At 42.1% G+C, this 25156-nt stretch overlaps 1 protein-coding gene across 4 annotated transcripts in view; it reads left to right on the forward strand.

The window, feature by feature from the left end:
- The window catches only part of b4galnt3b (beta-1,4-N-acetyl-galactosaminyl transferase 3b), a 193535-nt gene that overhangs the window by 129266 nt on the left and 39113 nt on the right, over window positions 1–25156 (forward strand). For all 4 annotated transcript variants that reach the window (XM_080190978.1, XM_080190979.1, XM_080190980.1 and 1 more), the window contains 5 exons: window positions 1429–1519; window positions 7854–7954; window positions 9745–9812; window positions 18555–18633; window positions 24932–24998. In XM_080190978.1, the coding sequence (XP_080047104.1) occupies window positions 1429–1519; window positions 7854–7954; window positions 9745–9812; window positions 18555–18633; window positions 24932–24998 (406 nt within the window). The remainder of the gene's footprint in view (window positions 1–1428; window positions 1520–7853; window positions 7955–9744; window positions 9813–18554; window positions 18634–24931; window positions 24999–25156) is intronic.

Genomic DNA, 25156 nt, shown 5'->3' on the forward strand with positions numbered 1-25156 from the left:
ATGAGCTGTAGTGTTTAAGAGGGCAGCTTGCTACCACCTTACCAAGAGCAAAAGGAATGGACAATGAATGCTAGCCTTGCCAATTATGCACACATCATGTGAATGAATAAAGTTTAAAATAAATTGCAGCAACAAAGCTCTAAGTTTCCATTCTGTTGTCCTATAGTAAATGAATGTGTGCATAAAATTTTGAGTAAATATGTATATGATTTAATAATTTACACTGCATGCATATAGTACAATATAACATACTTACCCTGTTGAACTGTTGACTCAAGAAAGAACTTGATGTCCTGTAAACAATAAAGCTTGCTGCTAACCACTTTACCTATAGCAATATGCCTGTTCAATAAAAAAATTATTAAATCTGAAAAAAATCCATTTGCTGTTTCAAGGAATGGCCTGAAAGCGTGCAACTTCCCTAAGTCTTGTATCTTAATTTGTTTGAAGCAGTTCCACAGTGTGTATCTTGATAGTTCTGACTGGCCCAGGTATTTATTATCTATTATACGAGGTGTTCTTATTTTGACATCTGATTTCAGTTTACATACTAGTTTATATGGATAGGAACATTTTATTTCACAGGATGATAGAATAGATAGAGTACAGAGGGTGGCCATTTGGCCCATCTTGTCTATGCCAGCTCTCTGAAAGTGTAACTTCCCTAGACCTTCTCCCCCTTTTATTCTGTGGGTCCTGCAAGCTCTTTTTGCTGCAGATAATTATACAGTTTTTTTAAGGTCTCAATTGAGTCTGCTACCGCCACACTGGCTGAGTAGCCTACCCTCTTCCTAGGTAACAAAAAGCGCAGAAGAAAAATACCCGGGTGGGAGAGTGGGGAGGAAACAAGAAAAGTCCCATGTCGGTTTGGGTGGGATGGTGTTTGCAGGGAATTAATCACAGGTATCTCTTTTTAATTCATTGGAATCGTTTAGTTGCTTTAATTTTGGTCGACAAGATGACGGAATGAAGTCAAAATCAATTGAAATGACAAGGTCACGTGGATATTGTCCTATTGACTAATTCAGAATGTGAAGCTATTTAGGGCACTGCAGATCTATCTGTTGTTTTTACAAATAACATGCTAGCAACACTGACTCACACAAGCCACTGTACTTGATTAATATTCTGTTTTTGTAAAGTTGTAAATGGGACAAACTAAAATATTTGTTTGCAGGAGAAGTTAAGGTCTTTGTGGGAGAGATTAAGATCTTTGTACGTGGGAGAGATTAAGATCTTTGTACGTGGGAGAGATTAAGATCTTTGTACGTGGGAGAGATTAAGATCTTTGTACATGGGAGAGATTAAGATCTTCATTTGAATTAAGGTATTTGTATACGGAAGAAATTAAGATATTATGGGAGAAATTAAAATACGCTAAATATTATCTGGTTGCTGCTTTCTTTGAGATCAATAAAATTTTTCTAGACACGAACTGTGGTCAAGAAGTTGGCGGTGGCACCAAGATGGACTCACTACGGGCTCAGAATATTCGGCTATATCCATCCAAATGCAGATAGTAAGTCAGTTTCTCTTTTCATTTTAATCATTCTCACCCCTACCACCATAATAACTAACTAATTTCCTGCAACCGGCATCTTTTTATACATGAAAATTATACATGGACTGCTTTACCACTTGCAGTGTGCAGAAAGTGAATTGCTTTTAAATGAAAGAATGTACAGGGATCAGTTTTGGACTTCCATTAATCTGCTTCTTAAAGGGCCAGAACACACGATTGTAAGATTGTCTGATTGCCATTTGAGCTTCTATGGTGAATATCACAGCAGTATAAGGGGCTTCGCTCTTAACCTGCAGCTATTGAAATCCTCTGACTGTAGGGCAAGCATTGCTTGGATTCAGTACAGTCTTGGAAAGGTTGTGGGGGAGGGGCAGGGGGTTGAGAGCTGAGGGGGAGGCTGCTGCATAATCTGTCATGCTGGATGTGAAATATATTTCAGCAAATATACCTGCCTCATGAGGTGGGCTGTGGAAGCATTGACAGCCAAACCCCTGCCCCTCTTAGATTGATGTGGAGATGCTGGCATTGGACTGGGGTAAACACAGTAAGAAGTCTCACAACACCAGGTTAAAGTCTAACAAGTTTATTTGGTAGTAAACCCACTAGCTTTCAGGGTTTGCTCACCTCACTCACTCACCTGACGAAGGGGCAAACCCCAAAAGCTAGTGGGTTTACTATCAAATAAACTTGTTGGCCATTAACCTGGTATTGTGAGACTTCTTACCCTCTTAGATTGCTCAGGATGCACTTGGTGAAAAATATGATTAGAGAGGAAAAAATTACCATTAATTTTATGGACAAAGGGTACAGAATATGTGAATAAAGCATTTTATTTTTATGGATGAAAATGGACCTAATAGAGTGTACTGAACTACAAGTGACTCACACTTGACTGAGAACGTGACTGTCCTTCAATAAACTTGTACAGTTCTTTATCTTCTGCTTTAACTAAAATCAAAAATATTTACTAATGTATTACCTAATCTCTTTTTAATTGGTTAATTCATTAAATTGAATATCTATTGGTGATCTTTTTATGACTGGAATGATACACATTCTGAACTCAAATGACAATCTGAGACAAAATAGCATGATGCTGAAATCTCTGTTTAAAAAAGCCTAAAGCAGAAAACATAGAAGATTCCTTGCTGTCACTTGAAAGTTTTACTTGGTTATTGGTGCAATATAGTTTAACTCATGGAATTGGAAACCATGGATGTGAAATTTGTATTGCATAAAAAGAAATTCCAGCTAATTATGGGTTAGTGGTATCCTTGAAAGATAGTCCAGGTTTCTCTTCATTGTAACCTTTGTGGTTACGTTTGTTTGCAGAGATTTTTTTTTGAAATTGATATTAAATTTATTTCAATCCAGCTGGATCTGTAAACAAATCGATTGATTTTTCTCTGTTTCAAACAGGCATCTCTTTGAGAGACATTGCTGGCCAAGAGTCACTAGTGTGTTTGTCCAGATAAAAATAGCCACCACACTTCAAAAGAAAAGCAATTCAGTGTGTGATAGGTACAATCTGAAGAGTCTTCTGTCTCCATGGTATGATAAAAACAAAACCATCCCACAATGATTAGAGTGAGCAGCATCATGTGAAAGGAGACAGGTCTGGCCTACACATGACTCCAGACCCACAGCTATGTGCCTGAATCTTAAATCCCTCTGAAATGGCAGAGCAAACCAAGCAATTGTATTCAACCAATTCAGTTGTATTCAACTGCTTCAAATGGAATGAAACTGAATAGACCACCCGACACCAACCTAGGCACTAGAAGCAACAACGGCAAACCCAGCCCTATCGACCCTGCAGTGTTCCCCCTGACTGACAACTGGGGGCCTTTGCCAAAATTGGGAGAGCTGTTTCACAGACTAGTCAAGCAACAGCCTGTTGTTGTTATGACAAAATCATACCTTACAGATAATGTCCCAGACACCACCATCACCATTTCTGGGTATGTCCTGTGTCATCGGCGGAGATGGCAGCACGGTGGTTTACAATTGGGAGGGAGTTGCCCTGGGAGTCCTCAACATCAACTCTGGACCTTATGAAATCTGATGGCACCAGGTTAAACATAGGCAAGTAAACCTTCTGACTACCACATACCCATAATTGATGAATCAGTGCTCCTCCATGTTAAATATCACTTGGCCGAAGTATTGTGGGTGGCAAGGGTTCAGAATGTACTCTGGGTGGCGGACTTCAATGTCCATCACAAAGAATGGCTTGGTAGACTGAGCTGGCCAGATTGTAAAGTCATGATGTGGAGATGCCAGCATTGGACTGGGGTAAACACAATAAGAAGCCTCAAAACATCAGGTTAAAGTCCAACAGGTTTATTTGGTAGTAAAAGCTACTAGCTTTCAGAGCACTGCTCCTTCATCAGATATGGCAGCTCCTTCGTCATTTGCCTAACGAAGGAGCAGCGCTCCGAAAGCTGGTGGCTTTTGCTACCAAATACATCTGTTGGACTTAAACCTGGTATTGTGAGACTTCTTACCAGGTTATAAAAGACATAGTTTTAAGTTTATTTATTGAGTCACAAGTAGGCTTGTGCAATGAAGTTACTGTGAAAAGTCCTAGTCGCCACACTCCGGCACCTGTTCGAGTACACTGAGGTAGAATTTCGCATGGCCCGTGCACCTAACCAGCACATCCTTCAGACTGTGGAGGAAACCCACGCAGACATGGGGAAAACATGCAAACTCCACACACACGGACCCAAGCCGGGAATCAAACCAGGGTCCCTGGCACTATGAGGCAGCAGTGCTAATCACTGTGCCACCATGCCATCCCACAGCTGCTAGACTGGGACTGCGGCAGATGATGAGGGTACCAACAAGAAGGAAAATCATACTTGACCTCATTCTCACCAATCTGGATGCTGCCGATGTATCTGTCCATCACAGTATTGGTAGGAATGACCAGTGCACAGTCCTTGTGGAGACAAACTCCCACAGCCAATAAACTCTGCAATCCTGCCACGTCCAGCTGTGAATGGTGGTGGACAATTAAACAACTCACTGGAGGAGGAAGATGTGGAGCTCCACAAATATCCCAATCCTCAATGATAAATGAGCTCAGCACATCAGTGCAAAATATAAAGCTGAAGCATTTGCAAAAATTGTTTGCCGGGACTGCCAAGTGGATAGCCCATCTTGGTCACCTCTGGAGGTCCCCAGCACCACAGATGTCTGCCTTCAGGCAATTCAATTCACTTCATGTGATGTCAAGATATGACTGAAGATACTGCAAAGGCTATGGGCCCTGACAATATTACAGCAAGAGTGCTAAAGATGTGTGCTCCAGAACCTCTTTCTGTGCCCCTGGCCAAGTTGGTCTTGTACAACTACAATACTGGCATGTACCCAGCAATGTGGACAATTGCCCAGGTATCTCTAAGAAACAGGACAAATGTAACCTATCCAATTACCGCCCTATCAGCCTACTCTCAATCATCAGTAAAGTGATGGAAGGAGTCATCAATAGCATTCCGAAGCAGCACTTACTCAGCAATATCTGCTCACGTACGCTCAGTGTGGGTTCACCAGGGTCACTTAGCTGACCTCATTATGGTCTTTATTTCAAACATGGACATAAGAGTTGAATGCGAGAGGTGAGGTGAGAGTGACTGCCCTTGACATCAGGCCACATCTGACAAAGTGTGGCATCAAGGCACTCTAGCAAAACTGGAGTCAGTGAGAACCAGGGAGAAAATTCTCTGCTGGATGGAATCATACCTGGCACAGAGAAGATGGTTGTGATGATTGGAGGCCAATCATCTCAGCCCCAGGACATCACTGCAGGAGTTCTTCAGCGTGGTGTCCTAGGCCCAACCATCTTCAGCTGCTTCATCAATGACCTTCCTTCCATCATAAGGTCAGAAGTGGGGATGTTTGGTGATGACTGCACAATGTTCAGTATCATTTGCAACTCCTCACCTTCTGTAGCAGACCATGTCTAAATGCAACAAGACCGGGACAATATCCAGGCTTGGACTGACAAGTTGCATGTAACATTCTCGCACGTAAGTACCAGGCAATGATCATCTCCAACAAGAGAGGATTGAACCATCGTTCTTTGACATTCATTGGCATTGCCATTGCTGAATCCCACATTATCAACATCCTGAGGGTTACCATTTACCAGAAACTGAACAAGACTAACTATATAAATACTGTGGCTACCAGAGAAGGTCAAAGGTTTGGAATCCTGTGGCAAGTAATTCACCTCCTAACTCCCCAAAGCCTGTCCACATCTACAAGACACAAATCAGGAGTGTAATGGAATACTGTCCACTTTCCTGGATCAGTGTAATTCCAACCTTTCCACAAATATTCAATCCCTTCATCACTGACCAACAGTGGCAGCTTTGTGTACTATCTATAAGAGGCACCGCAGGAACTCACCAAAGTTCCTTAGGCAACATCTTTACCAAACCCACAAGCACTATCGTCTAGAAGGACAAGAGCAGCAAGTGCCTGGGAATACTACTACCTGCAGATTCCCCTGCAAGTCACTCACCATCCTGACTTGGATATATATTGTTATTCCTTCACTGTTGCTGATCAGAATACTAGAACTTGCTCTCTAACAGCACTGTGGGTGTATGTATATCTCAGGTGCTGCAGCTATTCAAGAAAAATCATCACACTCTCAAAGGCACCTAGGGATGGGCCAAAAATGGTGATGTGGCCAATGATACCCTATAAAATGAATTTTTAAAAAGTTGCCATTAAGTTTTGTAAACAAACAACTATACGCTCTGAATCACATCAAAGGCTGAGAATGTTACTACAAACTCTCAAAACTGACCATTAACTTTTGGAAAGAAACCAAATGCTCATTATGGCCACAGTTATCAAACATTATTGAAACCGCAATAGACTGAAGTTGAAAGAATGTTTGGTGACTTCTCCATTTCAAAGCAGATTGCCTATCGATCAATTGAAGGAAGCTGATGTTGTGATTTCTTTTTCTTTAACCATTCAAAAACAGGGCTGCTTTCACCATTTTAGCTGCCGTTAAATTTAAATCCCCGTGTCAAATATGACACATTTTTCGATAGTTTTGAATGTCTTATAGTACGTTCTCCAATGTGAAACAGTATTGTAGAGCATGCCTGCACTTACATAAAGGTGGTCAATGTAACGGTCAACTTCCCTTTGCAAGACAGAGCTGTAAGATCAAAGACAGATTTAAAATACGCATTTACATTACAAGATAGCATATAATAGGGACATTTGAAGGTGTGGAATCATTTCACACTTACCTTTCAGAATGTTATTGACTCCTCAGCAAGCTTCCCTAATGGTCATCAATTCTTCAATGTGGTGATTTTTTTTTTAAAAGCTTTCAAAGCATGCACCAGCTCTTGGAAATAGTGTATGGGAGGAAGCGCAATATTCCTGTGATCCTCACAGGGGGACCCCAACCTTGGAAGAGGTGCATGTGCATTTTGCACCTGACCCCAAAAAAGCCACGTGGAAATGTTCATATGTAAAGTTTGATGTTGAAACTTGGCTAACAATTTGGAAGGTGCCAGAGAATCAGAGAATAGTTACAGTACAGAAAGGGCCATTCAATCCATTAGCTCCCTGTGAAAGCATGACACGAATGTCAAATCCCCCTTTCCCCATGTCCCTGCACATCTTCCTTTTTCAGATAATAACCATATTCCCCTTTGAATGCCTTGATTGACCCTCCCTCAACATACCTTCAGGCAGTGCATTCCAGATCTTAGCAACACACTGCATTAAAATGCTTCTCCTCATGCTTTGATTGCATATTTTCTTAAATCTGTGCCCTCTGCTTCTGAACCCTTCCACTAAAGGGAACAGTTTCTCCCTATTACTCTGTCCAGACATCTCATGATTTTGAATAACTCTCAAATCTCTCAACTTCCTCTTCAAGGAGAACAGACCCAGCTTCTCTAGTGTATTTGTGTAACTGAATTCCCTGAATGCTAGAATCATTTTCCCCAAATTTTTTTGTGTACCTTCTCTAATGCTTTCACGTCTTCCTAAAATGTGGTATCCAGTACTGGATGCTATACTCTGGTTGAGACTGAACCAGTATTTTATACAGGTTTAATTTAACTTCTTTGTTTGTACTTCATGCCTCTGTTAATGAAGCTTGAGATGCTGAATGCCTCATTAACTGCCTTCTCAACCTGTTCTGCCAGTTCAACAATGTGTGCATTGAGAGTTGATTCCACCCATGTTTTCATATTTAGTAAAAAAGAATAGCTTCAAGGAAGAACTGGAATAATACTTGGGTTAGTAGGTTTCTAGAAAGCTAATTAATTATTATGCTGTGTTTCAGGTGAATTTCAGTTTGCAGTGGCCTCTGATGATAATTCTGAGTTCTGGCTGAGTACAAATGACAACCCTTCAAATATCACACTCCTGGCTAGAGTTGGAAAGGTATAATATCAATATATATGTTCCAAGGTCTGGATTAAGGACTTGTTTTACCCTAGGCACAAAATGAAATTGAGCTGTCTAATTTTAGATTTACTGGTGCCTTAATGGCCTATGCATTTTTTAAAAGTTTAATTTATTATTGTCAAAGGTATTAACATAGGGTGAAAGGTATTGTTGCAAGCTCTGCAGACAAAACATACCGTTCATAGAGAAGGAAAGGAGAAAGTGCAGAATGTAGTGTTACAGTCATAGCTAGGGTGTAGAGAAAAGTCAATTTAATGCAAGGCAAGTGCATTCAAAAGTCTGACAGCAGCAGGGAAGAAGTTGTTCTAAGTTGGTTTACACGTAGAGCCCACTAACACTTGAGATGCATTGGTAAAACTGGTATCGGGAAGTGGTATCCACACACGCTGTGCTTTAATCCACCTGCAGCACAGGAGATGATAAATGCCCAGTTTCTTCACAAAATGGCCTCTGCTGCTGTGTTTGCTGTGCTGAAAATGCTGTGGAGAAGCTATAATGTAAAACCTGTTCACAGGAAGATTCATTTGTGAAAAATACCCTCCTTTTACACAAAACACGAAGACCAGCAAAAGGGGAAGAAGTATTGCTCTCGCCTTCACACGTTAACCTGCGGCACGTTGACACAATGGTTAGCACTGCTGCCTCACAGTGCCACGGACCTGGCTTTGATTCCCAGCTTGAGACACTGTCTGTGCAGAGTCTGCACATTCTCCCTGTGTCTGAGTGGGTTTCCCCCGGGTGCTCCGGTTTCCTCCCACGGTGTGAAAGACATGCTGATTAAGTGCATTGTCCATACTAAATTCTCCCTCGGTGTACCTGAACAGGCGCCGGAGTGTGGCAACTAAGGGATTTTCACAGTTACTTCATTGCAGTGTTAATGTAAGCCTATTGTGACACTAATAAATTATAAATAAGCATTGCCCCAAACTAGCCTGCAACAGTTACTGTTAGCTTAACTTATTAGCTATGTTTTCATGAATAAGATGAATAGAAGCACAACAGTACAAAGTTAAGAACTGCAGAATAAAGTTTAACAATGCAAATCAAATTTGTAGTTTAAAAATAGGAAATAACAATCTAATTGATGCTGGAAGGTTATTTGTTAAATCGATGAAAAGGTCTTGACGTTAGAGTAGGCTCCATAGGACACAATGCAGGGGACCATGGCAATCAGGAGATATTTCATCACGGAGTCATTATAGCAGAGCAGGAGGCCATTTGGCCAATGATTGGTATGCTGGCCCTCTGTAGAATGATTAATCCCTGTCCACCACTGCCATTGCAGTCGTCCTGCAAGTTTATTGCCCTCAAGTGCTTATTCAGCTTTCTTTTGAAAGCATTGGTTGTCTCCATTTCCACCACTCTTGTCAGCAAATTCAAGGTCATTATTGCTCTCTGGATAAAATGTTCTTCACACTTTTTCTGCTGCTTCTCCTGCCCAAAATGTTAAATCTGTGTCCCCTAGACCTTGAGCCATCAGCTAATAGGAACAGCTTTTTTTTCGCATACCTTATCTAAACTCATCACAGTTGTGTACACCTTTTAGCCGATCTTTCTTCAACCTCCTTTGCTCCAGGGAGAACATCCCCAGCTTCTGCAGTCTAACATTGTAGCTAAGTTCCCTCTGCAAATCAGGAAATTCTAAACAGTGTGCACTTCCCTTGAGTTCAGTGAAGCAAGAATTGCATATATTAGTCCTGCATTCACATTGAAATAATGTGGCTGCCAGCAAACTAAAGTTAACCTTCTCCTGTTTTTCAATGTAGACTGGGAAGGAATGGACAGCCCCAGGAGAATTTGGAAAGTTTCAAAGTCAAGTCTCCAAGCCCACACAGTAGGTGTATTGTTATTGAATTGGCTAAATCTTTTTTTTCCTATAGTTTTTGTGTGAGAATATTCTTTATTCAGAAACAAGGCAGCTAATTCCTTTTACAGAGATTGCATATTAAGATATTAATGTGAACTATTACTCTTTACTGTGGTAAAGTGATTGGCTTTTGCCAATATAGGTTCATTTACAGTGTCATCCTTTTATAAACTGTAAAAATGCTACAGTTAAAATGCTGAGATGGAAAGATGATTCGAATTTTTATTAAGATTGAATGACATTTGTTGTTCCTGCCCTTTAAATGAAAATAAACATAACTCCTAATTAAGTCAACTTGCCCACGAATCATAAAGTGTAATTTGAGAGCTCCAGTTGGGAATCAGTCCCAACAGTGACAGTCGAGTTTGAGCTCCTCGTCACTATTGTTTGCATTTTTGGGGTCTTGAAAACACACAAACCCACATTGCTGAACTGGACACTCTGGAGTATTGCACTGAATATTTGAAGGATAGACCATGCTGGCAGCCTAATCAAAGGTGAGGAAACTTGCTTTTTTCGAAATGAATTGTCTTGGTTCACGTATGTGTCAGTATTGTTGACATTGCTGTTGATAATGCATATCGCTATCTTAATCAGGTCCTACCTTGAAGCACCGTGTCAATTCTAGCCAGTGTACGACGTGAGGCATATTGGCCCATTGCAGAGACTCGAATATGCTCAGTTGACATCTGGGATAAGGCATTGTGAGGGGAGGTTATAGTAATTGGGCATGTTCAGAGAAGATCCAGGGGTATTCTTGAAGAAGCATTCAAGATTGTAAAAGATAAATGTAAAAACCATAACTGTGTTTAACATGGTACTAAATTGCATAAAAGATCATTACCAAAAAGGAATTATAAAGAAACAGTTTAGATTTCATGGCCAGGATCCTCCTTGCCTGCTGTGCTGCTCAAGCAGTGCAGTGGGCCGGGAGAAAACAGCAGGATCCTTTTGCAAAGTTTGTGACAAATGTCTGGATGGTTACGAGTCTCCCAGGTGCTTTTTTTTTTAAAAGCACAATCAGCTCCGTGCCAGAAATTGGTGCGGAGCTGATTATGATTTGGCAATATCAATGAAATTGATGATCAGCGGACCCGGAACGATAGTCCTCCCCCCACTGGTGGGGACCGAGGCAATTGAGGCCCACCCCAGGAAATTGGAGCCACCTGCTGTGGACAGTGACAGCCTGGCAGTGCTAGCCTGGCACCCTGGCATTGCCCTGTGGGCATTGGACAGTGCTAAGGAGGCTGGGCATATCGACAGGACAAGGGCTATTGGGGAGCTGATTGGTGGGGGGGGGGGGGGGGGGGGGGGTGGGGTGGTTGTGCGTGAGGGGGACACTGCCACTCTGCAAGTGGGATCAATGTGAAGTAGGGAGGAGGGTCGTGGGGGGTGGGTGGAGCTTGGGTCTGGTCATCGTTGCGGAGGGGATCAGGGCTGGCCCAGGGTGGGGTTTGGGTTAGCCAGTGATCAGGGCTGGGATTCTGGGGAAGGCAGCAATTGGAGGCCAGCAATCAGGAGGCTGGCGGTAGGGTGAGCCAGTGGGCATGTGCCTATCTCTGCACTGACAGATTGGCAAATGCACAGTGGCCCATTCAGCACTATGCTGCCAGCCTCTCAGGCAGGAATAAGCCCTGCTCATCATTTACCAGTATGAATCACACTATGGCACCCTGTATTGTTCAGCGTGTCGGAGATCCATTTAGGTAAGTACATCCAAAAAACAGGTAGGAAATGCTCCCATTTTCCTGCCTGTTGGGCACTTAGGTTTAGAGAATCCCGGCCAATATTTTTACAGAGAGGACAGTGAATGTATTGGATATTTTGCTAATGGAGGAAATGGCAGTTGATTGCATACTAAAATCCAGATAGAGTTGGATAAGTACTTCGAAAACAGATGATGGATAAATAAGGTTGATGTCATAGAATACAATGTTTTCTAGAAAATGAGATTATTGAGATGAACTGGAGTGACATTTTCCAGGCCTGTACATTTAGTGGACTGATGAAGTAAAAATGCTTTCGCCATATGGGACACAAATTCATACCTTCAATCTCAAAGATGTAGAAAGCTTGCTGTCAGCCCATTACCAACCATGGGCATTGCCAATGCAGTGTCATGTTTGACATTTATTACGCTATACATGCTTCACATAACTTTTGAATAGTATCGGCATTTAGCCATGTTACAGGTAATTCACCTGCTATCTCATCTCTCAATAGTTCATAGTGCAGAGAGATTGGAGAAAAAGTGGAAGAAAGAAAATAATTGCAGGAGATGAGAGAGTCAATATTCTCAATACCTACTCAGTATCAGGGTACAGGACTTGTAAGCATGGTTTGCCACAAAAATCATAAAATGTTAGAGTACAGAAATGGACCAATGGGCTTATCAGTCAAGGTAGGCTCTTTACTCAGGGTAGTAAGGGTGTGGGATGCCCTGCCTGCAGCAGTAGTGGACTCAGCAACTTTAAGGGCATTCAAATGGTCATTGGATAGACATGTGCATAATATTGGAATAGTTTAGGTTAGAGGGCCATTAGATTGGTTCCACTGATCGGCGCAACATCAAGGGCCGAAGGGCCTGTACTGAGCTGTAATGTTCTATGTTCTAACCATAAGTCATGAGATACATTTCAACCACTGTGTTGGTCAGCATCGGAAATCACTGCAGCCAGATCCCAGCACTTACCCTAAGATCAGCAACCTGCAAATTCTCACTCTCTTTATTTGGTTATTGTTAATGGGCCTAATAAATATTTCCCAAATTTTAACTCGCCACCTGCTGTGGAGGTAGTGTCATAGTGGTGGTCTCAATGGGCTCAATTTGGTTTTCAGACTTAGAATTTCATGATGAAGACACTTAGAATTTGTTTGGGAAGATTGTGCCCATTGTATGCTTGTTGATGGTCTGTACTGGATGCACCCATAGACTTGTTTGGGGAAGCTGATCTCACTTTCTGCGCAGGAATGATCTCTACTTTCTCCAACTAGCTCTGCAGCCCATTCCTTATTGTGGCAGAGTGTCCTTAACTCCACATTCCTCCTTTTGGTCTTGGTTCTCTCCCTTTAATCACAAGGCAGCTTGTCTTGCATAAAAACCGATCGATTGTGATCTCTACGGATGAAAGAGCATTTCAAAAGGCCTGTTGTGTGCTGAGTCCTCCCCAGTAAGGGATGAAGACGCTGTTTGTTCAGGATCTTAAATGAGTTGGGATCTGAAAGTGGCTGGCAGACATTTCAGTGCTGATGCCCCATCTGCTTTTTCTTTCATTTGTGAGACATGGGCATCGCTGGTTGGCCAGCAATTATTCCCCATCCCTAGTTGCCTAACGGCAGTTGAGAGTCAATCACACTGTTGTGGCGCTGGAGTTGCATATAGGCCAGACCAGGCAAAGATGGCAGATTTCCTTCCCTAAAGGACATTAATAAACCAGATGGGCTTTTCTGGAAATCGACAATGATTTCATGACCATCAATTGATTCTTAAGTCCAGATTTTTTTAAAACTCATGTTCCAATATGCCGTGGTGAGCTTCAAACCCAGGTCCTCAGAACATTAGTTGAGTTTCTGGATTAATAGTCTAACGATAATACCACTAAGCCATTGCCTCCACTTAGTCATGTGTGACATCCATGTGACTCTTAGGCTGCCTGATGCCCTAATGAGAGTCTGAGTTTGGAGAGAGTTGAAGTTTCACTTACCTTGGTAGAGCGGAGCAGATCATTCATCATCTTTTGGCACTGCAGGAAAGTCCCTTTTTGTTTCCAATGGGCACTGACCTCACCAATGACCTCCGTCCAAGTTGCCATGGTCAAGTGGGAGAACCTACTATTCTCATCCTGAGGAAAGGGGACCTCCCACTTTTCCTGGATAGGCCTGGAGGAGGATCCCCAGGGAGGTCTTGTGAAGCATGATGCTGAGGGTTTTAATCTTTTAGAGGCCACGGATTTTGTGTGCATAGCACACCTGCGCTGAGCGAATGTCTGTCTGGATGCCATTTCAATATGGAGCCTTCGACCCCATAAGGTAAGGTGGAGTGGGTGAATCGCTGCCTGCATCCCAGGAAATTTGCCAAGTTCCTCCCTGATGCACAGTTAATGAACTGAAAAGTGAAAGATTGTGCAGTTATCACATAGTAGGAATCACATTGACTTTCCACTCACCATCACACTTGCGCTTGCGCCAAAACCGGAAAATCCCTCCTGAGGTCCACGGACCTTTGCATGGCTTGTTCCCTGCCAGCTATGATTTGAGTGGTGGGCATGATGGGAAAATTCCCCCCTTAGTCTGCAGAATGGAATATCCTGCCTCTTGTTTGAAATTGATAACACAAAAACATGGTTGTACAAGGCATAATAATGGAGAGAAGGGTAGAAAGTAACTGTAAATGCACTATGTAAAATGACTGTGCTTTACAGCATGCTGTACAGATGAAGTAGTTTACTATTTTTAATGTCTCTTGGGGATAACCTTAACAAAGGATTTATAATGGAAGCATTGATGTGTCTGCTCTCATTTTGGCGTTGAATGTTTTCAGCATTTTCTGCGTTTTTTTTAAACTTACCGCACTTTTTTTTTGCTCTTTATGATTAAAGCTATTAAGCATAGCATCTTTCCAGTTTTGAAACCATATTGTGTAACCTGTTTAGGTAGTGACTAAGTGGTTAAAGCTGCTTTAAGTGCTATTTATAGCTGGTCACAAAATAGCGGCCTGATTAGTTATTATAGAGAGAGCCAAGAATTGGTTTCCCCCATGACAAACATTAAGTTCATCCACATAAATTGCTTTACTATAGACTTCTAAAGCACTTAAGATTCTTTCAGATCTCATTCTGTACAAGCTTTTAACCAGGAATCAATGGCAAATGTAATGATATGCTAATATTTAATATCATCTCAGTGCCTGTCTACTGCTCATAATTCTATCAGACAGCACAGCTTTAATGATGAAAATTGGCAAAACTTGATAAATGATCTGCCGAAATGGTGCATATATCCAAAGTTAGCACAGATATTTAATGATGATGAGCAGAGTAAGCCAGAATCTCCTGCATGTGAACTTCATATTTTCTAAAAAATGTGTTTGTATACACACTGGCCTGGTCTGTGCCACCTGACCCCTTGATTTTTTAAAATTTATTAGTGCCACAAATAGGCTTACAGTACACTGCAATGAAATTACTGAAAATCCCCTAGCTGTCACACTCCGGCATCTGTTTGGGTACATTGAGGGAGAATTTAGCATGGCCAGTGCACCTAACCAACACATCTTTGGACTGTGGGAGGAAACCAGAACATTGGGAGGAAACCCACACAGATACATGGAGAACATGCAGCCTCCACACAGACTGACCCAAGCCAAGAATCCAAGTCCCTGGTGCTGTAAGGCAGCATTGCTAACAATTGTGCCATCCTACATTTTGACCTGTTTTTTCTGCTGTAGGTTGTGTGGGTGTGCAACTATGCCATCACACATTACAGAATGAGAATCATGCAACCACCCTGCAACGTCAGTAGCTGTCACCAAAACCTGGCACTGCACCCCTGGTCAGATCTGTTCTGGCTGATCAAAATTTGTCTGCTGCACCCACCAGTTCCATCTCCCAGCTAGCACATATTAGAATTGCTACTGAACTGAAGAAAGGAAGTGTGGAAATTGCACAAAAAGAGTTTTTATATTCATTTGTGGAGTGTAGACGTGTTAGCTAGGCCAGCATTCATTGCTCATCCCTAACTGCCCGTGCAAAGGTGTGAGTTGCCGCCTTGACTGTTGAAAGCCATGTGGTGTAAGTGCACCCACGGGGCTGTTAGGAAGGATGCTCCAGGTTTTTGATTGTGAGTGAATGGCAGGTAATATTGTGCCTTGTAGATGATGCACCGTCAGGAAGTGAGGGGAATTTCATAGTAACTACATTGCGGTGTTAATGTAAGCCTTACTTGTGACTAATAAAATAGTTTACTTTTTACATTAACTTTACTTTTTGCTTTAATTTTCTTTGAGTTACTCAGCGCAGTATTCCTAGCCTCTGACCTCCTCCTGTAGCTACAACATGTTGAAGACTAGTTCAGTTCTGTTTCTTTTCAGTGGTAATCTCTTGCATGTTGATGGGGGAGATTTGGCGATGGTTATGTCATTGAATATCAAGGGGTGATGGTTAGATTCTCTTGTTGGAGATGGTCATTGCCTGGCACATGTGTGGTATAAATGTTATTTGCAACTTGTCAGCCCAAGCCTGGATATTGTCCAGATCTTGTTGCATCTGGACATGGAATGCTTCAGTATCTGAGGAATCGCAAATGATGCTAAACACTGTTCAATCATCAGCGGTCATCCCCATTTCCGACCTTATGATGGAAGGAGAAATGAATAAAGAGGGAATATCTACACAAGGAAAAAAAGAACAAACCAGTAGCAACATCATCATTTGCCCATTTAACAAAAAGAAATACTTGATTTATATTATTCTAAAAAATAGTCTACCCACACCCCCCAGAACAAAATCCTTCTCTTCCAGCTGAAAATCTAAATCTTCTCTAAGCCACCCACCCACTCCACCTCTGCTGTTCTATTTAGTTTGGTCAGAAGGATAGAAAAACAGAATATTATTTAAATGGCTTTGTGTAACAGAGGGATCTTGATGTCTTCGTACATGAATCACCAAAATGTTAGCACTCAGGTATAGTGAGTAAAGGGAAGACAGATGAGATGGTATTCTTTACTACAAGTGATTGGGGTAAAAAAAAGTAGAGAAGTCTTGTTTCAAATGTACAGCACTTTGATGAGGCCACCCTGAGAGTATTGCATAGAGTTTTGATCCCCTTGTTTATAGAGAAATACACTTGTATTTGAGCGGTGCAGAGAAGGTTCACTTTTTCTTGACTCTTGGGATGAAACGGTTGTATTATAAGGAAAGGTTGAACAGATTGGGCCTACAATCATTTGAGCTCATAAGAATGAGAAGTGATCATATGGGAACATATGCTGCTGACAAGCAGTAGGTGAAGCTCAATGCAGAGAAGTGTGAGGTGCTTCATTTTTGGCAGGAAGTATAATGGACAGACAATATAAAACAAAGGTAGAAATTCTAAAAGAGGTGCCGGAATAGAGGGATCTTGGTGTTTTATGTACAAAAGCCATTGAAGATGACAGGACAGTTGAGACAGCAATAAAAAAAATGCATATTACTTCTGAGGCTTTATTAATGAGGCATTGAGTACAAGAGTAAGAAGGTCATGTTGAACTTTTAAAAGGCACTGGTTAGGACTGTTTTCCTGGGAGAAAAGAAGGTTGAGAGAAAACTTGATAGAGATATTCAAGGTATAGAGGAGTATGGACAGGGTAAACAGTGAGAAACTATTCCCACTCATGAGAGCATCAAGAACTGGAGGGTGCAGATTCAATGGGCAAAAGCATTAAAAGTGATGTGAGGAAACAATTTTTCACCCAGTGAGTGGATGGAGCCTAGAATGAGCTTCCTGAGAGAGTAGTGGAGGCAAGTTCGATTGAGGTATTCAAAAGGGAATTGGATTTCTATCTGAAAAGAGAGAATGTGCAAGGTTATGGGGATAAGACAAGGGAGTGGATTTGTTAGAATGCTGTTTCAGAGAGCTGGTGCAGACTCAATGGGCTGAATGGCTTCCTTCTATGTTGTAAAGATTGAGGGGGCATGACCAGGTAAATGCTGAGAGCATGGTTCCCCTCCTGGAGGTATCTGGAATGAATGGACGTGGTTTCAGAGTAAGGGGTCACCCATTTAAGACTGAAATAAGGAGGATTTTTTCTCAGAGGGTAGTTGATCTTTGGAATTCTGTGTCCCAGAATGCAGTGGAGGCTGCCTCATTGAATACATTTGAGGCCGAGTTTGACAGGCTTTTGATCTGCAAGGAATTCAAGGGTTGCGGGGGGATGCAGGCAGGACAGTGGGATTGACATCATGATCAGATCAACTATGATGTTATTGAAAGGCAAAGCAGGTTCAAGGAGCCAATGATGTATTCTGTCTTATTTCATTTATTCTTGTGTTCCTTTAATTTACAGCACTGTCCACAGTGCCCCTCCACCTATTTCTGCTCCATTATCATTGTCTCATTGCCTTCAATAACAAGCACACAAAAAGAAATGATGTTGAGTTGTGAAGGCTAACGTTTTTTTTAGTGGAGTTGGAAGGGGACATGATAAAATTTGGGAAAGCAACGTGAAATTACAAAATGATGGAGATGTGAGGAGCGTTATGCTATAAGTAGTTGATGGAATTAGCAAACTCTGCAAAGAATAACCGGACAGTTCTAACAGTGTCTTTTTGTACGTTTTAACTGTGAATTCATAACCTGCTGACACATTGGCCAGAATTCTCTGACCTTGCCCATGGCTGGGATTCTCTGCTCCTGCTGCAGTGAATGGAGATTTGGCTGAGTACTGTATGACCCAGGGGTTTATGACATTGGAGAATTCCAGCCACAGTGTCCAGGTTCAGATTGCAAACAGCTACTCGGGTCGATGTCATGGAGCTTAGCCCAACTCAAGTCATAGTCTTCAATAGAAGAAAAAGATCCCTATGTTGTGATTTTCTAAAGAAGTTGGTCATTAATTACTGTATAACTGTAAGGGATTAACACACAAAGCACTAGTATTGAGAACAGTTATTGTTTGTCAGTGCCTTTATTCTTGACATGTGGCATGCATTCATTTTTATTTCCCATCTGTAGCTTGTTATCCTCCAGGAAATATTATTTTGAAGTACTACACAAGCAAAATGGCCAGGGAACGGATCATGTAGAAGTTGCAGTAAGTGTTTGTTATTCAGTCTTTCTCTCAACTTTTAAAAATCAATGCCTACTACATTCTGATTCATGATAGTTCTTTGCTCAATACAAAAGGAGTGTTTTAATATCTGCAATCATTTGAATTTGATACAGAATTAGGGTTTATACAGTACTGCACAGTTTGCTGCTTAACTGATTATATGAAATGAAATGTTTGGGATTCATAAAATGCCCATGTAAACATGGCTGTTAATCAGAATTCTCCATTGTACATTTATGTTATTAAGTAATCGCTTTGTGCGGATAAGGTTGAAATATAGCAATATGAACTAAAAAACTTCCAGATGATTAGAAATCAAATTCATTTGCAACAAATACTGGAAGCCTGCCACAGTGAGGGTGGAAGCACAGTTTCTAAACTGTGCTTTATATGTGAGACGTAAGTGAGTTAATTTTACTGTGGGAAATGTCGGGGAGTTCATATCTGGGGATGTACGCAGTGAGCGTTGTAGTCAACCATCCCATTTTTTTATGATTTAACTGAAGGACTAATCCTCCTCTACTGAGAGAGTTACTTACAGAATGAAGAGAGGATCTACGTTCATCAACATAGTCATTCCATTCCTCGCTGGTGAACATAAAATGTCGATGTTTGACCCACCCCATCCTCTCTGAATTCAGCAGGTTCACTGAGAATGATGTGGCTGCCTCCACAAATTCTCTGCTTACCCGCTGTTTTTCAGATGGTTTTGGATTTCCTTCCCTATGATTAGTTTGCCACTGTGGGGGTTGAAGTTGTTTACACAGGTACTTGGCTGGTTCCTATGTCTTGTTATGCAGTTCCAGGCAGGGGTGTTATCTGATCCTTGCTGAGCCATGCCTCTCTTCCTAGAGTTTGTTGCATTGTTAGTGTATATATATTTGCATTTATACTTTGCCCATAGAAATGTGCTTGAGATAGGTTTTCTTCCCTCTTATTTCCACTCCCTTCAATACTCAATTTTGCATCCCATGTGATAAACATCCCCTCAAAAGTTTGATGGTAGGGTTTAGTGGGATTAATTTTGGCTTTTTTTTGCCAGCTGTGCCAGATTTGGCAATGTGCCCAGACCTACTCGATGACTAGTGGGATGTTTGAATGCCTTCTTTCAATTCCTGTGTCAGGGACTGAGATCCAGATTGTCAATATTAAGCTTTTCACTGCCACAGAACTACTCGGTTCATGGCATTGGCTGAACAGCATCTGGCACTTATGTAGGGAAGTCATCAATTCAATTTCTCATCTGATGTTTTGGCTTGGGTCCTTTTTACTTGGCTGATATAATTACTAGGAGCAGGAATAGGCAATTCAGCCTCTCAAACCTGCTCTACCATTCAATATAATCATGGCTGATCTTGTCTTGGCCTCAACTCTGCTTTTCTGCCTATTCTCCATAATTCTCTAACCCATTACTAATTAAAAATCTGTCTATCTCCTCAGATTTACTCAATATTCCGACATCCACTACATTCTGAGGTAGCGAATTCCACAGATTCACAATCCTTTGAGAGAAGTAATATCTCCTCTAATCTTTTAAACCTGCTACTGCTTAATCTAAAACTATGACCTCTCGTTCCAGATTGCCCTACAAGAGGGAACATCCTCTCTACTTCTACCCTGTCAATCCCCGTTGGCATCTCATATACCTCAGTTAGCTGTCTGTTAATGATATACTTTGGTCTGTCCTGGAAGAGGATGTTACCTTCTGTTGGTTTTGTTGACCATCAGCAATGTGTAATTTCTTGAGATGTCATTCCAGAGTTAGTTACTGATTGTTCCATTTTGGGAGTGTGTATTGAGCTGGTAATAGTGGTGACAATTTAATGCTCTCTTCTGCCTTTGAGATGGTTTCTGGATGTGATTTTTTTTTTTCCTCCCTCTTAGGGATGTTGTTGCCACCTACTTGTCGGTGGCAAAGTTGTTCCCTGGGCAACAGGACTAGTATGTTCCTGCTTTATAGGAAACAACTGCTGGCTAGGATGGTGTCTTGGGACTTTGAACATGCAGGATTTGCCATTATCTATTGGCTAGGATGGTGTCCGTCAGGATTTTGAGCATGCAGGATGTATCATCAATTACTTAATAAGTGCTCAGAGGAGAGTTTGATGTCGTCAAAGGCTTTATTTGCTGCAAGGATTTTGAATTCCCCACTTACCTGACAAAGGAGCAGTGCTCTGAAAGCTCACACTACCAAATAAACCTGTTAGACTTTATCCTGGTGCTGAGAGACTTCTTACTGAGCCCACCCCAGTCCAATGTCAGCATCTCCACATCACGATCTCACTGGGGAAAGTAGTGATGTTTGTTGGGAATAGCTTTTGCTCTTCCTATTTGTGCAAGAGCACCTCCTTAGCTTTTCAGAAAGAATAATTCTTTGTGCTCCATTGTAGGAGTTCAGATATTTCACTTTGAAGGGAACACTTGGAGCTTCCAGTTGGATTTTCAGAGGCAAGCATGTTTCAGTGCTAATGCTTATCGCATTAGAGTGAAGCCCCCAATCAAGAGAGTGTAGACACACATGGGGATTTTGCATTTGTACCTTTCCCTTGTGTAAGGTTGCTGGGAGAAGCTGTAGTGGACCCCTCAGGGCTGTTAGTTTGGTTGAATGGCTTGATTTTGATTTGATTTATTATTGTCACATGTATTAGTATACAGTGAAAAGTATTATTTCTTGCATGCTATATGGACAAAGCATACCATTGATAGAGATGGAAACGAGTGAGTACAGAATGTAGTGTTACAGTCATAGCTAGTGTGTAGACAAAGATCATTGTTAGAGAGCTTGAAAGAGTTAGAATAAAATTTTAGAAGCATAGAACGAGAGTAAAAGATAGAATTAGAAAGTATGCTGGGGACAGCTTGCAAGAAGTTGCCTTGCTCCGGCGCTGGGTCACAATGGGCCTTGATAAAGGAGGGAAGAAAGTGGGGATTCCTGCATCCTACATCAGGATTCGTGTGAGGGGATGCTATTTAAGTCACTTGTTTTGGGTGTATGATTGACTGTTGTTAAAGTGTGCTGTGATTTTCTGAACTCAACCAGGGCGACTTCTGGGAGGAACTGATACTGAGACCCAGAACTAATAATTTAACTCCCACATTTGTCAAGACACCATTGGCATTAGGGCTGTTTCTTTATAATTGTTTTAAAATGTGTATGATTTGTTACAGAAATGTCAGACACCTGTTGATGTTCGAGAATGGTGATATAATTAGAAAAGAAAATTCATACCAGGAGCCTGGCTTCACAGGCTTTTTAAAGATTCATTTATGGGATGGGGCATCACTGGCTGGGCCAGCATTTATTGCCCATCTGTAATTGTCCTTGAGAAAATGATGGTGAGCTGCCTACTTGAACCACAGCAATCCATGTGCTGCAGGATCACCTTCAGTGCTATTCAGATGGTAGTTCCAGGATTTTGCGCCAGCTACAGTAAGGAACAGCGATATATTTCCAAGTCGGAATAATGTATTCCTTGAAGGGAATTTCATGGTGTTCCCTTGCATCAATGACCCATGTGCCTTCTAGGTGGTAGAGATCACAGGTTTGGAATATGCTGTTGACGAAGCCTTTGAGTTGCTGCAGTGCAGCTTGTAGATAGTGTACATTGGCTGCCACTATACACAGGTGGTGGATGGAATGAATGTTGCTGGATGGGGTGCCAGTCGAGTGAGCTGCTTCGTCCTGGATGGTGTTGAACTTGTTGAGTGTTGTTGGAGTTGCACTCTTCCTAGGCAAGTGGAGAGTATTCCATTACACTCCTGACTTGTGCCTTGTGGATGGTATTCAGGCTTTGGAGAGTCAGTTATTGTTCAGAAGCTTTTGTGGCCAGCTCACTTTATTGGAGCAAATATAGAGAGTGAAGGTATAAGGCGATACTGAAACGTCTGCGTACAGGAACGCCACTTTATAACCTGTGGGGAGGTATTATACAATAATTCCTCACTTAATTTTCTTTTCTAATTACATCACCATTCTCAACGGCTAATTTTACGCCGCTGTTTAAAAAGGGTAGCAGGCAAAAGGCGGGGAATTATAGGCCAGTTAGTTTAACGTCTGTTGTAGGAAAAATGCTTGAATCCGTCATCAAAGAAGAAATAGCGAGGCACCTTGAGAAGAATTGTTTGATAGAGCAGACGCAGCACGGATTCGTTAAGGGGAAGTCGTGTCTGACGAATTTATTGGAATTCTATGAGGATGTGTCTAGTGCGGTGGATGGAGGGGAACCGGTGGATGTGGTGTTTCTCGATTTTCAGAAGGCGTTTGATAAGGTGCCGCACAAAAGGTTGTTACAGAAGGTTAGGGGGCATGGAGTTGGGGGTAAGGTGTTAGCATGGATAGAGGATTGGCTGTCAAATAGGAAGCAGAGAGTGGGTGTCGGTGCTATTCGGATTGGCAGTTGATGACTAGTGGAGTGCCGCAGGGATCGGTGCTGGGGCCTCAGCTATTTACTGTTTATATAGACATTCCAGAGGAGGGCTGAGTGTAAGGTGTCGAAATTTGCTGATGACACAAAGATAAGTGGAAAAGCAAATTGTGCGGAGGGTATAGAAAGTCTGCAGAGGGATCTAGATAGGCTGAGCGAGTGGGCGAGGACCTGGCAGATGGAATACAATGTTGGCAAGTGTGAAGTTATCCACTTTGGCAGGAATAATAGTTGGAAGGACTACTACTTACAGGGCGAAAAGCTGCAGCATGCTACGGTGCAGAGGGACCTGGGGGTCCTTATGCATGAGTCACAAAAACCCAGCCTACAGGTGCAGCAGGTGATCAGGAAGGCAAATGGGATGCTGGCCTTCATAGCGAGGGGGATTGAATATAAAAGTAGGGAGGTCTTGCTGCAACTGTATAGGGCACTGGTGAGGCCGCAGCTGGAGTACTGTGTGCAGTTTTGGTCGCCACACTTACGCAAGGATATTTTGGCCTTGGAGGGAGAGCAGAGGAGGTTCACTAGGCTGATACCGGAGTTGAGGGGGTTGAGCTACGAAGAGAGGCTGAATAGACTGGGCTTGTACTTGTTAGAGTTTAGAAGGATGAGGGGGGATCTTATTGAGACATATAAGATGATGAAAGGGATGGATAGGGTAGAGGTGGAGAGGTTCTTCCCGCTCAGAAAAGACAGCAGGACTAGAGGGCACAGCCTCAAGATAAGGGGGGTGCAGTTTAGAACAGACTTGAGGAGGAACTTCTTCACTCAAAGGGTGGTGAATCTCTGGAATTCTCTGCCCGTTGAAGCATTTACCTCGCTAAATATATTTAAGACGCGGGTTGATAGGTTTTTGGTAGGCAAGGGGATTAAGGGTTATGGGGAGAAAGCGGGAAAGTGGAACTGAGCCGCTTCAGATCAGCCATGATCTTACTGAATGGCGGGGCTGGCTCGAAGGGCTAGATGGCCTACTCCTGCTCCTAGTTCTTATGTTCTTAATGTTGCTGTGTCCCTGGAGAGTGCAACTTTAAGTGAAACAACATTGAGGGTATCAGATTTTTACATTACAACCCTCCCCGACCCTCCCGCTGTCCCCCTCCCCTCCCCGATTCTCACTCTTGTCAGTTCCTTCTCCCGTACCTTTGCTATGTGCTTGTGAGAGGGAGGAAGTGAGCAACGGAATAAGAATATCTGCAAGTGGGAGCATTGGAAAGGGAAGCACAAGCGTTAGACGGGACAAGCCGGAGCATCGGAATGCAGGGAAAGCGACGACCTGGAGGGTCTGAGAGACAAACAGCGAGCAGCAGAGACAGCATGTGGGAAGGAATTTTTTAAAAATTTTATATTACGGGATGTGGGTGTCACTGGCTGGGTCCCCGAATTATTGCCCATCCCAAACTGCCTTCCATTTCAGTGGGCATTTGAGAGTCAACCATACTGCTGTGGGTCTGGAGCCACATGTAGGCCAGAGCAGGCGAGGGCAGCAGATTTCCTTTCTTAAAGGACATTAGTGAACCAGATGGGACAGGGTAGTGAATACCACTTGTATAAATATTCTTAACAAAAAATTGACACCAAAGCAGAGGTGCTGGTGCTAAGTGTGTGTACGGGCCCCATTATATTGCAATGTTAAAGCAAAACAATGCTGAATGAGACAACTTAAAGCAGGGATTCACTGTACAAAGATAAGTCAGTACCCTGAGGTGAAAAAGTAGGAAAATCCACAGACTCTGCAGTTTTCTGGTATGCAGAGGCAGGCTGGTCCACCTGGAGCATTTGGAAAGTGAAATGAAAGGTCAACTTGCCATTTGTCACCAGTATAATGATCACATTTATTCTTGTTTTCTTTCCCTTAGTGGCGACTCCACAATACTGGCCATAAATTCAGCATTATTGATTCGAAATATATTTCACTTTATGTTAGTAAGTTACACATTTTGCCTACATTTGTAAGTCTAATTATTTATTGTAAGTTTTAGTATTATTATAGATTATTGAAATCAATAGAGGATGTAAGGAATGCAGCAAAGAAGCAGAAGTTATATAAAGGAAATGAAAATGTGTCTTTGAGATCTATAAAA

The sequence above is a fragment of the Carcharhinus amblyrhynchos genome, chromosome 6 (genome assembly GCF_965287045.1).
Source record: "Carcharhinus amblyrhynchos chromosome 6, sCarAmb.v2.hapA, whole genome shotgun sequence".
In the NCBI taxonomy this organism is placed as follows: domain Eukaryota; kingdom Metazoa; phylum Chordata; class Chondrichthyes; order Carcharhiniformes; family Carcharhinidae; genus Carcharhinus; species Carcharhinus amblyrhynchos.